This window comes from Delphinus delphis, chromosome 1 (genome assembly GCF_949987515.2).
Source record: "Delphinus delphis chromosome 1, mDelDel1.2, whole genome shotgun sequence".
Taxonomy (NCBI): domain Eukaryota; kingdom Metazoa; phylum Chordata; class Mammalia; order Artiodactyla; family Delphinidae; genus Delphinus; species Delphinus delphis.
The window spans coordinates 80,939,727-80,957,068 of NC_082683.1; the positions used below are offsets into that span (position 1 = coordinate 80,939,727).

Below are 17,342 nucleotides of genomic sequence, written 5' to 3' on the forward strand. Positions count from 1 at the left end.
GTTTCAAATATTTTCAACTCTGCAGGTTGCCCTTTCATTTTCTGGATAATGTCCTTTGATGCCCAAAAGGTTTGATTTTGAAGTCCAATTTATCTGTTTCTCGGTTGTTGTTGTTGCTGTTGCTCATCCTTTTGGTGTCAAAGAATCCATATCTAAGAATCCACTGCCAAAAATCTAAGCTCATTAAAATTTATCCTTACGTGTTTTAAAACCATAAAGATCACTGATCCATTTTGAGTAATTTTTTTATGTGGTGTGTGGTAGGAGTCAAAGCTCATTTTTTCACATGGTGATGTCCTGTTTTTCAAGAACCATTTGTTGAAGAGAATATTCTTCCTTATCAAATGGTCTTGGTACCCTTGCTGAAAATCAGGTGGCCATACATGTATGGGTTTATTTCTGAACTCTCAATTTCTATTTCATTGATCTATATGTCTATCCTGTTGCCAGTACCACACTGTTTTGATTATTCTATCTTTGTAGTCAGTTTTCAAATTGGGAAATGTGAGTCCTCCAACTCTGTTCTTTTTCAAGATTGTTTACACTATTTAGGGCTCCCTGTAATCCCATATGAATTTCAGGATCAGCTTTCCCATTTCTGTAAAAGACTGACAGGGTTGATAGAATTAAATCTATACATCATATTAGGTAGTGTTGACATCTTAACAATATGAAGTCTTCCAATACATGAACATGAGATCTTTCCATTTACTTAAATTTCTTTATACCACTTCACACCTACTACTAGCTACTAGGATGGTTTTTAATAAAATCACAGTAAAGAAAAAAGAAAAGAAAAGAACAAGAGTTGTTGAGGATGTGGAGAAATTAATTGGAACGCTGTACACTGGTGGGAATGTAAAATGGTGCAGCAGCTGTGGAAAATAGTCTGCTGAGTCTCCAAAAAGTTAAACATGAAATTACCATTTGATCCAGCAACTCTGCTTCCAGGTATATACTCAAAAGAAGGGACTCAAACAGATATGTGTATGTTAATGATCACAGCAGTATTATTCATGACAGCCAAAAGGTAGAAACAACCCAAATGACCATAAACAGATGAGTGGATAAACAAAATATATACATACAATGGAATATTATTCAGCCACAATAAAAACTAAGGAAATTCTGATATTAATGCAATGCTACAACAAGGATGAGCCTTGAAAGCATTATGCTAAGCGAAATAAGTCAGACACAAAAGGACAAATATTGTATGATTCTTATATGAGTTACCTGGAAGAGGAAAATTCATAGAGACACAAAGTAGAATGGAGGTTACCAGGGGCAAAAAGGTGGAGGGGGGGAAGGAGAGTTATTTTTTAAAATGGGTACAAAGCTTCTGTTTGAGATGATGACAAAGTTCTAGAAATATAGTGGTTATTGTTGCAAAATATTATAAATGTACTTAGTGTCACTGAACTGTGAACTTAAATGGTAAATTTTATGTTGTGTCTATTTTACCACAGTAAAGAAAAAAAATTGCCAAGAAGAAAAAAATTGAGTGAATATGTTAAGTGAATGAAGCCAGACACAAAAGCCTCATACCTTACAATTCCATTTATATGAAATTCTAGAAAAGGCAAAACTACAGTGACAGAAAGCAGAGCGGCTGCTGGGATAGAGAGGTGAACTGCAAAGGGACATGAGAGAAATCATGGGGGGTGATGGAAATACTCTACATTTTGATTGTGATAGTGATGGTTATACAACTAATATCAAAACATATCAAACCATACATTTTAATTTGATGAATTCTATTACATGTAATTTATACCTTAATAAAGTTCATTTAAAATATCAAAAAGAGGGGCTTTCCTGGTGGCGCAGTGGTTGAGAGTCCGCCTGCCAATGCAGGGGACACGGGTTCGTGCCTGGTCCAGGAGGATCCCACATGCCGCGGAGCGGCTGGGCCCGTGAGCCATGGCCGCTGAGCCTGCGTGTCCGGAGCCTGTGCTCCGCAACGGGAGAGGCCGCAACAGTGAGACGCCTGTGTACCGCAAAAAAAAAAAAAAAAAAAAAAAAAAATCAAAAAGAAAGACTTGAGGTGATCTAGCCTTATGTAATCATTTTACAGAAAAAAAGAAACCCAATCCTTGAGTATCCAAGGTCACAATGTTAGCAAAACAGGATTAGAATTCAGTTCTGTATATGAAATCCAAAGCTATTTATAGCATATAAAATGACACTACTGGCAGTAGAGGGTGGTAGTGGTGGTTGATTATACTGGTAATTCAATACCTCCTGCTGGAATAGACTTGAAACCCTTAGAGAATTCTGAAGACTTCATGTTGTTATATTGGAAGGCTGTAATCAAGACAATTAGCAATAGATGGTAACTTTCTAGCAGTAGTATGCTCACTACTTTGTGAAGAAACTACTCCGTTTGTCAAAATTCCGATTGGTAAGATTTTGTATCTTTGGATCTTAAACACATTCTGCCCTCTGAAGCAATATCAAAAGAGACTAACCACTTTTCCATAAGATCACCTCACCTCTCAAATACTTTAAAATGACCATAACTGTGATGTTCTTATAAAAATCTTCTTTAGTAGAGTCTAAAAATATCCAGGGATTCCACATCTTCCTATACTTGCCATAACACAGTCTGTAAACATTTCATATGAGTTTTGGTATTCAAACCAGATACAACACTACAAATTTTCTACAAGCTACTTAGAACTGAACTGGATTATTATACTTCTAGAAGACTATACTTGGGATAAGGAATGCAGGGAGTCTCATTATATTATTGGTAATTCCTGATCCGCTGTCAATTTCTCAATTTTGCTACATAAAGCATCACTAAGATATATCTTTAAGTTTTAAACTTAGAGGCAGGCTATAGATTTACTTCTATGAAATAATCTTTTATTTAGTTTCTTATTCTGAATAGACTGTTTAAATATTTTAAAATCTTGACTCACCATTAACATATTACCTACATTCCTAGGGGCTTCCCTGGTGGCGGAGTGGTTAAGAATCCATCTGCCAATGCAGGAGACAAGGGTTCGAGCCCTGGTCCGGGAAGATCCTACATGCCATGGAGCAACTAAGCCCATGAACCACAACTACTGAGCCTGTGCTCTACAGCCCGCAAGCCACAACTACTGAGCCCGCGTGTTACAACTACTGAAGCCCGTGCGCCTAGAGCCCGTGCTCCGCAACAAGAGAAGACACTGCAATGAGAAGCCCGCACACCACAAGGAAGAGTAGCCCCTGCTCACCACAACTAGAGAAAGCCCACGCGCAGCAATGAAGACCCAATGCAGCCAAAAAAAATAAAATAAACAAACAAATTTATATATATAAAAAATATTACCTACATTCCTGAAATACTTCATGTAGGAGACAAAGACCTCTGACACCTCTTTACTTCAACATGAACAGCCATTTTGATATAGTTAGTCACCTATAAAGCCACTTAAGTTTACTATTTTCATCTGTATTTCTCTACCTTGTCAAGAATATCATGAGAGACGCTACCAACAACTTGTAAAAAATTTTTGTTTGTTATAGAAACAAAGTTAGTTTGTTATGACTTACGCATAGTAAATTAGCTTTTAGCAAGTAAAAGTTATCTAATTGTTCACAAACCAGATGTTCCAGGAATTTTTAATGAAGCATCAGCAAGGTCACTGATCCTCTTCTGAGGTATCTAACCACTATTACCTAACTGCAGTTGCCAACCTCAACCAACATCTCTTATTTTCTAAAATCCTTTTTAAAAAATAATATTCCTGGGCTTCCCTGGTGGTGCAGTGGTTGAGAGTCCGTCTGCCGATGCAGGGGACACGGGTTCGTGCCCCGGTCTGCGAAGATCCCACATGCCGCGGAGCAGCTGGGCCCGTGAGCCACGGCCGCTGAGCCTGCGCATCCGGAGCCTGTGCTCAGCAACGGGAGAGGCCTCAGCAGTGAGAGGCCCGCATACCGCAAAAAAAAAAAAATAATAATATTCCTATGATCATCTTGCAAGTTACTTTAATATCTAATATCACTTTACTTTGAAACTAGAAATTTAACGAAAATTCTGTTACTTCACCTATTTTTGTGCATTACTGCTTTATATGTCTGCTTTACAGTTTATTTCAGTTTAGGAGAATGTCTGCTTAGTGAGAAAAAAAAAATGGAAGCAAAATCGAAGTAGAGATTTGATTTCTACTTGTTGTATCATAGCCCCACAATATGGGTCTATCTTGTCCTTTGAATTAGAGTACAAAGATTCTTTTTGTTACACTTAACTATTTTCAAAAGCTTCAGTTCATTCTGGCTGTTTTTGCTTGCCCACTTAGCTTTTTCATTATAAACCAACATTTTTTATCTTTGATACACATCTATACACAGGTCTTACTATATGAAAAACTATGCAAAGAAACTAATAATTTATGACTCCAATGTATTAAAGACTGTAGCTTATACTAAATGTAAATATAATACTTATCTTTTCCAATAACAAAATCACATTACACTGATAACTCAGTTCAGCTTAATTCTCAACATGACCCTCCAATTCTGCTTTTCCTATTTTTATGCTTTGATATTATTGACATTTCATACAAAGGCAAAACGAAACCCATCTCTTTAGTACAGTCAGCCCTCCACAGCCACAGCTTCTGCATTTGCAGATTCCACCAACTGTGGATTGAAAATATTCAGGAAAAATAAAATCCAGAAAGTTCCAAAAAGCAAAATTCGAATTTGCCATACACAGACAACTATTTACCTAGCATTTACACAGTATTAGATATTATAAGTAACCTATAGATGACTTAAAGTATATGGGAGGCAGCATGAAGCACTAATGTAGTAGAGACTACAGCAACAATGTGTGTGAATATGAATTTTTAAATATTTAACATACAATATAAATGTTTATAATGAAATATTCATATACCAAAATAGCAATTCCAAGATTTAAAGGGAAAAAATACACAATCTCAATTTGTTTCACATTGTGCTACTCTTGTATATATGTTCAAAGCTATACTTCAAGAATTTTCATTATAAAAACATATTTACTAAGTGCAAAAAATTTTTAAAAAAGTATGTGGGAGGATATATGCAGATTAAATGCAAATACTATGCCATTTTACAAAAGGGACTTGAGTATACAAGAATTTTGGTATCCTCAGGGGTCCTGGAACCAGTCCCCCACAGATAACAAGGGATGAATGTATTCTCTTACCACTCTGCTATTCATTTTTTGTAACCATATTCAATTAACATTAATAGGAAAAATTTTATGTTATTTTTTTTTCAAATACCAATTTCTTTTTGCTTTTAGTTTTCTGCTTTTCATACTCAGATGATAATGTTTCTTAGTTTTTCTGAATAAAAATAACATCCAACCTTGAAGTCATTCTATTTGCCTTTCAGACCTATATAGAATTCTAGGTTTACCACAACTTTTTCCACCTGTTACAATCCAACTCCTACTTGAAAACAGAAAACTGAAACAAGAAATAATATCTTTTCAAAGATAAACAGCTGGCTTTCTTTTTAACTCTCATATTCTTTATTAATATCACACTTGTCTGAATTTGCCAATGGAAAATAATATCTAAGTTACAAAAGATACCTGAGGATAGCTGTACAATCAGAAGCTGTTTAGTACTCTCAGTTAACATAATATTTTAAAAGTCCATTTTTTTCATTTTCACAACTTCTCTCTTTTTGAAAAAAATGTAAGCATATAACTGAACCTAATTTAATGTCTTGATGTAAGAAGACTATAGTATTTCACAAGATATAAATCACCATATTATCAAAGACTTAAATGAGATAGTTACATATTTTCTACATGTTGGGTAGTATCTCGTGTACACAATTAGCAAAAACTATCAGAAGATTTAATAATTACCCATGGAAAAATATCTTTTGTAAATAAACAGATTTCTAAAACCTAAAAAGCAGGTCTGACATACATCACTTATTTGCTGTGACTTAAAATATAATGTAAGGAAAGAAAACATTACCTAATTCTAACAAAACTGTGTAGACAGAAAAAAAAATGTTAGAACAAGGAGTCTTTAGGCCACAATAAGACCTGTAAATATTACAGAACTTAAAGTTGATTAAGAATTCAATTAAAGTAGAAAACAAAATTGTTTAAAACAAGAGCACACAAGTTGTGCTTTAAAAAAAAAGTTTAAAGGAAGGGGATGAGAAAGGTGAGAAAAACCACTACCAGACTCCTTACCCATTGCTGTTGGTGCTGGAGCTTCCTGATGGTATTTTCAGCTTGCTCCAGTTTAGCACTGGCCTCATCACTCTGCTGTTTGATGTTGGCCAACTCCCGTTTTATGAGGTAGTTTTCCTCAGCCTCCTGGGCTCTTGTCACTTGTCCCTTAGGACATAATTTTTTTTTGTGTAAAGCAATTTAGGATAGATTCAAGAAAGACTGCCTTTGTGAGGTTTAGTTACTTACTTTGACATGTTAAAAAAAAAAAAAAAGATCACCTCAGAGAACAGAACAGCCTGAGTAATTATTAGCCAGCAGCTCATTATTGCTCCAGCAAATTTTGGGAAACCAAATGAAAAATTCATCTGATAATCTTAAGAACAATTCTTCTTTCAGTCAATAAAAATTCAATTCATGCAATATTATTGTACATGCAGGACTAATGTTTTCAATGAATAGTGGTTAATTTCGCAGAATCCACTGATTGCCATTTTGGAATAAACTTTAAAATAAGGTTAGCTCTAAAACGTGCAAAAGATGGGTTTATTTTAATAAAGATAACACACTATTATCAAAAATTAAGTTTACACCCATAGATACCACCCCAAAAATTATTTCTAGATAAATGCATGTAAAATTGCATGCATTAAAATATGAATTTCTAGGTTTAGGACTTTCCTTAGATGTTAGAGAAAATGCTTAAAAAAAAAAAACTATACCTGTATCAATCTATCTGCCAAGGAAGCACTTTCCTACAAAAGGAAAAATTCAGATAGAAATATAAGAGAAAGAAACAAAATAAAGGTGATAAAATTAGGAATAAGAAGAAACAACGCATACCCAAATTCCACCTACGTTTCACTGTAATTAAGATGGACATTTAGATTTTAAAACTATTTTTTATTGCATGTGTTTCTATTCTTAAAAAAGTATATATCAAAATAAGGATAAACTGCAGAAAATCATGTGCTTCTAGAAGAGATCATTCCAAGAGAGTTTTCATTATTTGGGACAAGCTAATATCTTCTTTTTAAAGCATACTTTAAGTATTTTTAGCGTCAGCCATATTGTCAAATCATTTATATGAAAAGGAGAAGGAATTTGAGTAAGCAATATCACTTATGAAGTGTGACAGCAATTTGTGCAACAGCAACTTCCAAAGAAGCAAAGCAAGGAAAATATGACAAATGAAATTAATGAGCTCAACCATAATAAACTCTAGCAATTACTGAGTAAGTAAACATTTCAGTTACAGACTTTAATTGCTATCTACGTACTTACAGAATTCTAAGTGCTAAAGAACACACCTAGGCCATCTAAGCCAGTAAAAAGGTACTTAATTTTCTAGAAGCAAAATCCAAACTTAACTCTTTCAGACAGCACCTTTATTATTCTTAAGGTTCAATGAAATAAAAATGCTTTCTCTGTGAAAATGTCTTACTCCAAAGATAAAAGACCACCTAGGAAGATGTACATTTTACTATAAACTGAGTGTTTAGTGGAAAAAATATATATCGATAAAATCAAAATGACTTAAAAACAATTAAGCTCAACCTTTTTGCAGTCACCAAAAAAGCAGAATTATCTTCAAACTCTAATAAGATGAAAGAAATATATCCTTAATATAATGTACCTGCAATTATTATATAACAAAAATATACATGTAACAAAGATCCTGTCCTTCTGCCATGCTATTTAATATGAAACCATCAATACTTTCAAACAAAAGATAAACATGCAAATAATCTATATCTTCATTCATTTAATTCCTAAATATTGACCTGTAGACTTTCAGGGAAGATTTTAAGATACTTGGCAATATCATGAGGACTATTTTTTAAACTACTAACTTTCATTTTTGGTAAAAAGAAACAAAAAAAAAAACCCAAAACAGTTTGTGAATTCAGATGTTTCTCCTTTAATAAACCAAAACTCTTAGGCTATACTTCTATTACTTAATACATTCTTATAGCATCAGGAACAAGACTACGAAAGACACTACATCAAAAGCACAATAAGAAAAATAATGCAAGATTGACATATTTACCCAGTTATTTTATATGAAACAGAGGAAGAGGTAACAAGCGGTATCAAAATAATTCTAAGAACCAAAAGTTTAGTCACAATTCCTGTGTTGAAAATCAACAAACATCATGGTGAATTTTTACATAAGAAATCAGTCAGTCATTTTGACTAAACTTAAAGCAATCCTAGGCCTTAAAGAAATCACTGCCACATTTAATATATGGCTCGACAGGGCAACATTTGAAATTCATCTTTAAAATACTACACAGAATGGATCCTCAATTAGGTTACCCCTAAAGAACATACTTTTCAGAGATTATGTAACAAAAACAAATGACATCACTATGTTACTCTAATAATCTCAGTTTGAAACTTTAACCTTAAGAGTTCAAGGACTAGTAATGATCAATTTTTATTGACAAGTTATTTAGTTAAGTAGTAAGCTATGCAAGCTAAGCAGTCAATACCACAACTTCAGAGACATGTGCCAGATTTCTTGAGCCTTTATTTAAAATAGAAAAATTATTGTGCATTCAACTGAAGTTTACATAAGTAGCAATTTACTTACTTTTTCTAATGTTTCAATGTGCTGTTTTAATAGTCTATTTTCTGTGCGTAACCTCTGCAGAAAAAGAAAACAAACAAAGGTTTGCTTGCAAACATTCCTGAGAAGGAAAAATGACAGTCGATAAAATGTACCACCTTTTATAAGTAGGAAAGAGTCCAAGAAATGGCTACATTATCATCTGTGAAATTCTTAAAGGCTCAGAGTAAGAAATGCATGGCAAAGGAAACGACCACATTCATCATTCCAGCTGTGACTGAATTTTAAATATAAGCTAGAATACATACAAAATAACCCCTTCCTTTTCTGTACCTAGCATAATGACTCATAATCAGTATTTTCTTTTTCTTTTTTCCTGGCTGCGCCTCACCACTTGCAGGATCTTAGTTCCCCGACCAGGGATTGAACCCAAGCCCTCGGCAGTGAAAGTGCAGAGTCCTAACCACTGGACCGCCAGGGAATTCCCAGTATTTTCTTATATGTCTTAATATCCCTATTAGATAGAAAAGATTCTAACTCATTTATCTCCTACAAAGACTACACAAATAATATTCAAATGTCTATCAAATAAACAAGAAACCTGAAAAATGCATGTTCGTAGGATAAATATCAAATTGTCAGTTTAGAACTAGATCAGCCTCCATTTATGTGTTATATAGGCCAAGTTGCAAAGTTCCATTCTGAAAATACGAAGAATGAGTCATTTTCATTGAATGAATTATTAATCATGAGTTGTTTTCAATTTAAGAAAATTACTAGCATTTTCTTGTAGTTAAAAGAGTAAAACCAGATTAAAAAAAAAAAACACTTCACCTAATTGCTCAATGCCCAACTCCCAAAACCCTGTCAAATTACTGCTATTAAGTATTAAATCTAAAACACCCTACATTATAAACTGGTGCAGCCACTATGTAAAACAGTATGGCGGTTCTCAAAAAAACTAAAAATTGAGCTGCCATATGATCTAGCAATCCCACTCCTGGGCATATATCAAGACAAAACTATGATTTGAAAAGATGCACACACGCCTTTGTTCATAGCAGCACTATTTACAATAGCCAAGACATGGAAACAACCTAGATGCCCATCGATAGATGAATGGATAAAGAAGATGTGATACACACACACACACACACACACACACACACACACACACACACACACACACAATATGGAATACTACTCAGTCATAAAAAGAGAATGAAATAATGCCATCTGCAGCAACACAGATGGACCTAGAGATTATCATACTAAGCAAAGTAAGTCAGAAAGAGAAAGACAAATACCATGATATTACTTATATGTGGAATCTAAAATATGACACAAATGAACATATCTACGAAACAGAAACAGACTCACAGACATAGAGAACAGACTTGTAGTTGCCAAGGGGGAAAGTGGGGTTGGGGAAGGATGGATTGGCAGTTTGGGATTAGCAGATGCAAACTACTATATATAGGATGGATAAACAACAAGGTCCTACTGTATAGCACAGGGAACTACAGTTCTTTCCTGTGACAACATAATGGAAAATAATATGAAAAAAACAAAACACTCTACGTTAAAAAATCATCTCCTTTTTGTATAGTTCACCAATATAAGTTATCCCTTCATTTTGCCATCATTATAATTTCAAACTCCCTCTGACCTTTTTGTACCCATTTGCTCTAGAGTGCAATCCAGACTTCTTCCAACCCTGCCTTCCTCTAAATTCCTGCTAAAAATGTCTTCCTCAGAAAATTCTTCTATTAATTCAACCTATTATTTTGCCAGTAAAGACTAAAATATAGTTTATATGACATATAAAATCTCAGAACAAAGCAAATAAAAGACTATGAATTATTGTTGTCTTATTAAGTGGACCACAAATTGGAACAAATAAATCTTATTTATTACAAAGACAGTTTGCAAATTAAATATTTTTGCTCTATTCACTAGAATATATTTGGATGAATTGAAATAGATATTACTTTATGTGTGATCTCAATCTACAAAATAGTTTGAGAAAAAGAAAATATTTCTCATTTTTTTGCTACTCACATTATGTATAGCATAATGGTCTACACAAATAAGCAATTATTAAATGCTCTTAAAGTCTGGAAAGCCAAAGAAATAAATGTGATTCTCAAAATCTTCTCAACATATTTCATGAAAAAAAAAGTAGCATTTTGTTTTCTAAAAGACTTAGGAAGTTAAGTTCAACCAGACAATTGAGTGAATAAAGTTAATATTTCAATAGAAATAATGCTTAAAATTTAAAACTAAAAACATTCACTTGGATTTCCCTCCCCACCCCCTTTAAATCTTCTGAAATTTTGCTATAAAAACCTGAATTCATTTTCCCCCCAAACACCTACACAAACGTCTTAATACCACTTTTTAAATAAATAATCAATTCCTTATTTGTGTGATACCCACTTCATTATGAGTTGAAAAATATAATAGACTTTACAGTTATTAAAGACTGTTTCAGGGTTACCTTCATAGTATTTTGGTAATTAGAGCTTTGTAATCTATTTTAACGTCTGTTATAGGTAATTTTCCCCCTTCTTATATTGTGTTTTTTATCCTCCGCAAACCTTTACTAGTAGACTAGTAGTTTAGAGACTGGGTTTTGAAATGAGGTAGGTTTAGGTTCAAATCCTCACTGTACAATTAACACCTGTGGATATCATTCAGTGCCCTAGAATCTCCATTTCCTCAACTAGAAAATTACACTAATAAAACCTACAATGATGCTGCAAGAATTCAACGAGATAGCATACTGCCTAATATATACCAAATACTTGGTTAATGATAAGCATTGCTATAATATTTTTAAAGTTAGGGCATGAATATAATTTTATTACTTTCGTCTATTTTTTAAAATAATTATTCTTTAGATTGTTTTTATACAACACGTAGTTATTTTTGTCTCTCCCCTTTACTCATCCTTTAAAAACACCCTTTGCAAAGTTTTTTCGGTGTTCATTAGGTTTTAAACTATTTTTCCTTTAGGCTATTCTTAAATATGCTTTTTTAAAAATTAGTTTAATTAACTAATTAAGTTTTGGCTGAATTGGGTCTTCATTGCTGCACGAGGGCTTTTCTCTCTAGTTGTGGTGAGTAGGGGCTACTCTTCACTGCGGTGCACGGGCTTCTCATTGGGGTGGCTTCTCTTGTTGTGGAGCATGGGGTCTAGGCACGCGGGCTCAGTAGTTGTGGCTCGCAGGCTCTAGAACGCAGGCTCAGTAGTTGTGGCTCGCAGGCTCTAGAGAGCAGGCTCAGTAGTTGTGGTGCATGGGCTTCGTTGCTCTGTGGCATGTGGGATTTTCCTGGACCAGGGCTTGAACCCACGTCCCCTGCATTGGCAGGCAGATTCTTAACCACTGTGTCACCAGGTAAGTCCCAAATATGCTTTTATCTTTATTTCAAATTGAATTTCTTTTTTCCAAGATACTTTTGAAATGTTTATTGCTGCTATATAGGAAAGTTAATGACTAAAATCTATCACTTGACTGATTTCTCATTAATTTTTTTTTTTTTTTTTTTTTTTTTTTTTTTGCGGTACATGGGCCTCTCACTGTTGTGGCCTTTCCCATTGCGGAGCACAGGCTCTGGACGCGCAGGCTCAGCGGCCATGGCTCACGGGCCTAGCCGCTCCGCTGCATGTGGGATCTTCCCGGATCGGGGCACGAACCCGTGTCCCCTGCATCGGCAGGCGGACTCTCAACCACTGCGCCACCAGGGATGCCCTCTCATTAATTTTTGAGTATCCTTACTTTTAATCACATTTCCTAGAATTAATTAAAAAGGTGTTTTCTAAACTTTAAAGTGAAAGCCACAAAGAGAAAGAGCAACAGATACATACACTTAAAAAGAGAGACTTTTTTGACCTACCAAATTAGAAAAGAAAATGAGACTAAGGGTGAGAACAAGAATGAAATATCTAATATACGCAAGGTATTAGTGAAATGGAAACGCTGCCAAGAACATATCCTGGAAATATTCTTTAGGAAATTTACTTAGTGCATATTGAATGTCGTAAAAATACTAATATCCTATAATTCAGTAATTCTACTTTTTACAACTGACTACAGAAATAGAAGGTACCACAAAACTTTATATACAAAGATGTTAACATAAGCATTATTTTTTAATGATGAAAAACGAAAAACCACCTAAATATGCCAAAATAGGGGAATCTCAGTTTCAAACAAACCACTCTATTCTTTCCAGCTTACTCATTTTATGAAGTAACCCAAACTCAATAATCCTCCTTCTTGTTGGGATAATCCATGGATCCTACCAACTTTTCACTGTCCCTCACTGCCTGATATCCTCTCTTCCCAAACAAAGTTTAATTTCCAATCATTGCAGACTTTCCCTTGCTTTTATCCCCCTTTCCCTTCTCTTCTTTAGTAGTGAGCATACTAGCCTGGGAAACCACTAGTCTGGGTCAACACACTGACAACTCTTGAGTCTGCACCTCAGCCAGTAAATATGACCAAAGAAAAATAAAACGGTAAAGTTTATTTCAATTAACAATCACTAAATTCAGTTGGACTCTTAATGCATCCTAGAATAATGTGTTTCCTTAGTCCATTCCTTCTCCCACCTTCTTAGATCACTATTTCATACTTTCTCCTCTGTTTTCAAACCAGCAACCCTCCACCCTACTGTCACTCTCAGATGATAATCTTGTTTCTGATTTCATTGAAAAAATTGAAGCAATCACAACAGAACTTCACAACATCCCACAACCAACATCTTACCTACATTTTTGCCCATATATTTTACATTCTCTCTTGTTCTTTTTTAAAAATATATTTATTTATTTATTTATTTATGGCTGCATTGGGTCTTCGTTGCTGCACACGGGCTCTCTCTAGTTGCAGTGTGCTCATAAGATGTGGCTGTTTTGGTATTGATTCTTTTTTTGAGCCGGGGATACTCTTCGTTGCGGTGCACAGGCTTCTCATTGTGGTGGCTTGTCTTGTTGTGGAGCATGGGCTCTAGGTGCGTGGGCTTCAGTAGTTGGGGCACGCAAGTTTCCGTAGTTGTGGCTCACTGGCTCTAGAGAGCAGGCTCAGTAGTTGTGGTGCACGGGCTTAGCTGCTCCATGGCATATGGGATCTTCCCAGACCAGGGCTTGAACCCGTAGCCCCTGCATTGGCAGGCGGATTCTTAACCACTGTGCCACCAGGGAAGTCCCTTTTCTTTAGCATTTGACACAGTAAATGCCTCTCTTTCTGAAACACTCTATTCTCTTGGCTTCTAGAACATTACATTTCCCTGGTGTTCTCCTACTTTGCTGATTGGCTCTTGGTCTTCCTAACTTTTAAATGTTGGCTTACTCTCAGGCTTAATTCTTGTACTCTTCTGTTTTATCTACATCCATTCCCCAGGTAATCTCATCTACTCTCATGGCTTTTAATATGATCATGTCAATAACTGTCAAATTTTTATTTCCAGCTTGTCCTCTCTTAACTCCAACTTTAAATAAGTCCCCTACATACGAACCTTCAAGTTGTGAACTTTCAAAGATTTGAACATGCGTTCTTAAAACTGCAGCTTGCCCTCCGTCTCTTATTGCTGACAATCCTTCAGCTCTACCATCTTCCACCTCCTCTCCCTCCTCCAGTCAGTAATTCTTCTTGCCTGTTCACTCAAAGCCAGCCCCTGTATGCCAGCTGTGGTACTGTACTACTGTACTTTTCAAGGTACAGTACTATAAGATTAAAAATGTTTTTTGCTTGTTTCTTTATGTAACATTTGTGTGAAAAGCATTATAAACCTATTACAGTACAGTACTATATAGCCGACTGTGTTAGTTGGGTACCTAGGCTAACTCTGTTGGACTTTACAAACAAACTGAACTTACAAATGCGCTCTCTTTGAACAGAACTCGTTCGTACACAGGGGACTTACTGTATTTCGAGGAGCTACTTGAACAGCTCCTGGGCATCTCATACTTAATATAACCAAAACTGGGGCTCTTGGTATTCCTCCTGTAGACTTTCCCATTGCAGGTACTGGGAACTGCATTCTTCTAACTGCTCAGGCCAAAGTCCTTGATTTCTGTCCCTCTGACACCTCCACAATCAGCTATACCTTTAAAACCTATTCAGAATCTAATAATTTTTTAACACTTCAGTCCAAGCCACCACCACCCCTTGCCTGCATTACTTCACCAGCTTTCTACTTAATATCCCTGCTTCTGCTCTTACCCCCTGCAATATACTCTCAACACAGCAGCCAGAAGATGCACTGAAAACTTAAGTCAGATCTTGTCCTTCTCTACTGAAAACCCCAGTGGCTCACCAGAGTAAAAGCTAAAGTCTTCTCATGTTCAGCAACTTCCTACATTATCTGCAATGTGCAACACCTTACCTCCTTTCACTTCCCTCATCTTCATGTTGTCCCATCACTACTCCTCATCAGCATGCTCCTGACCAGACCCTGCTCTCCTTATATATCTAGCTCCCTCACTTCCTTCAGGTCTTTATTCAAAGGTAACCTGGTCAACTTCTCTAAACTTTTAATCTGAACACTATCATTTTATTTTCCCTTCCCTAAGATATTTTTTTCCTCTGTTTAACACTTATCACCATCTAAAACACTGTACATTTTACTTATTGTCTGATTTCCATACTAGAGTATATAGTACCACAAGGGCAGGAATTGGTCTGTTTCATAAACACATATCAAGTGCCTAGAACAGTGTTTGGGCATGTAGCAGGCACTGTAAATATCTGTTAAATGAACGACTTCTTAAATAAATTAAGCTATTATATCCCCATTGGATTTTATTAAGTAGCTATTCATTTTTTAATGAAAAGTTTGTAATGCCACAAAAAACGGGCATCCAAATCCTTCCTACATCACAATACATTAAAGTCTCTCTTGCAAAGTAGTAGTGTGTATACACTGAAGAACATATATGGGTCTAAGACTAACCCAAATCAGAGTTCAAACTCTTGACTTCTACCACTTTCTGTCAGTATGACCACTAGCTTATTATCTGAGCTTTCTGAACCTTAGTTTCTTCAATAGAAAGATAAACAACACTTTCATAAGGTTACTGGAAGAATAAAAGGAGATAATGTACGTAAATTATCCTTCATATATTAAGTGTTGAATAAATGTGTCAGTACTAGTACTTTATATTGATTGTTCAATATAATTCCTGGATGACTTACATAATACTTGTCATGTTTTTTTATGTTAGGCAGTGAAAACACAGATGTTTTTATATTACGCTCTAGTTTTCAGCATATCTGGAATAGTCCATAATTTTTGAAATAAGAAAAAATATCCAAATTCTGACTAAAAACCAGTCAGAATTTCTAACTCCTCTTCACAGGGCTTAAATCTCTATACCCCAAAACATAAATTTAAACATAAATTCATATGTCTATCTTAAATAGAGTAGGGGATAAAGGCTCTTCCTTTTTTAAAGATCTGTGGTTTATCCCAATATAAGCTAGAATCTTAATATTTCTTACCTCCTCCCCCTCAGGTGGAACATCAAGAGATTGGAAGAAGATACTGACAAAGGTGTTTCTATTAACAAAAAATTTCGCACAGTAAAATGTAAGATCTACCGTATGAAATCGTTATTATCAAAATCTTCCTGTAATACTTTCAGAGAAGGAATGGAAAATACTTGAAAGTCACCGTCTTGATCAGGGAGCTGACAGGTATAATTCCTAGCGTAAAGGTCACTGACCCGAAGGTCAAACCTTAAACACATGTCACAGCATCAAAGGCTGATTTTTACGTCTATATCAAAACGTCACATAATTATGATCATACTACTTGCGTAAAGAACAGCGTAAGATTATCTCCCTGAAGGCTTTTGAGGAGAACCAAGGCAAGAAAGTACTAGTTTAACAGAATTCATTCCCTTGTAAAAGGGCCCTTGGGGGAGGGGAAGGGAATTGAATAAGGAAGTGACATTTCCCAAAGAAGAGAGAGGCTCCATGATACATGGCTAATTAATTGTAAATAAGGTGGTCTTCTGGTTGGGAATGAGATGAATTGCCAGGTCCAGCTTAAAAATCAGACATATGCAAACATGAAGTTAAAAAAGTAGAGTTACACAAAAATTGTTTTGGCTTTGCCCTTCAGAGGGCAGGAGGAATGAAGAAAGGAATGAAAATGGTACAAGAGTAAAAAAAGAACTATGTGGAAACAAGATTTTATAAAAGGAACTATCTCTGAGATCAGCGTATTTATTTACCCAATGCACTCCACTAACTTTTTAAACTTTCCCCCCCCCAGATTCTTCTCTATAAACAACTTTGTGCCATCTGTTTTTGCCTAAGACATACTCAAAAGTATTTTGTGAGGTATATGAACTATAACTTTCCCCAAAAATCAAAATTTGAAAAAAACTGCAAATATAGGCTAATGTCTGCTAGATCTTTTTGAAAAGGCCTTTGCTATTCCTACATTCATGTGACTTAATTTAAAAAAACTTCTTCAAGAGCAAGGATTGTTCATAGAACTGTTATTTTTATTTTTTTATTTTTTGCAACTACAAGCATGAGGAAACGAACAGGATGGCTTCCCCATCCTCAGATTCTT

At 35.2% G+C, this 17,342-nt stretch overlaps 1 protein-coding gene across 7 annotated transcripts in view; it reads right to left on the reverse strand.

Moving 5' to 3' along the window:
- EVI5 (ecotropic viral integration site 5) overlaps positions 1–17,342 on the reverse strand; it is a 206,246-nt gene that overhangs the window by 91,895 nt on the left and 97,009 nt on the right. For 5 of the 7 annotated variants that reach the window (XM_060025628.1, XM_060025591.1, XM_060025583.1 and 2 more), the window contains 3 exons: positions 8,775–8,828; positions 6,901–6,933; positions 6,200–6,346 (listed from right to left, as the gene is read on the reverse strand). In XM_060025628.1, the coding sequence (XP_059881611.1) occupies positions 6,200–6,346; positions 6,901–6,933; positions 8,775–8,828 (234 nt within the window). The remainder of the gene's footprint in view (positions 1–6,199; positions 6,347–6,900; positions 6,934–8,774; positions 8,829–17,342) is intronic. The other 2 variants (XM_060025611.1, XM_060025620.1) reach the window with 2 other exon arrangements.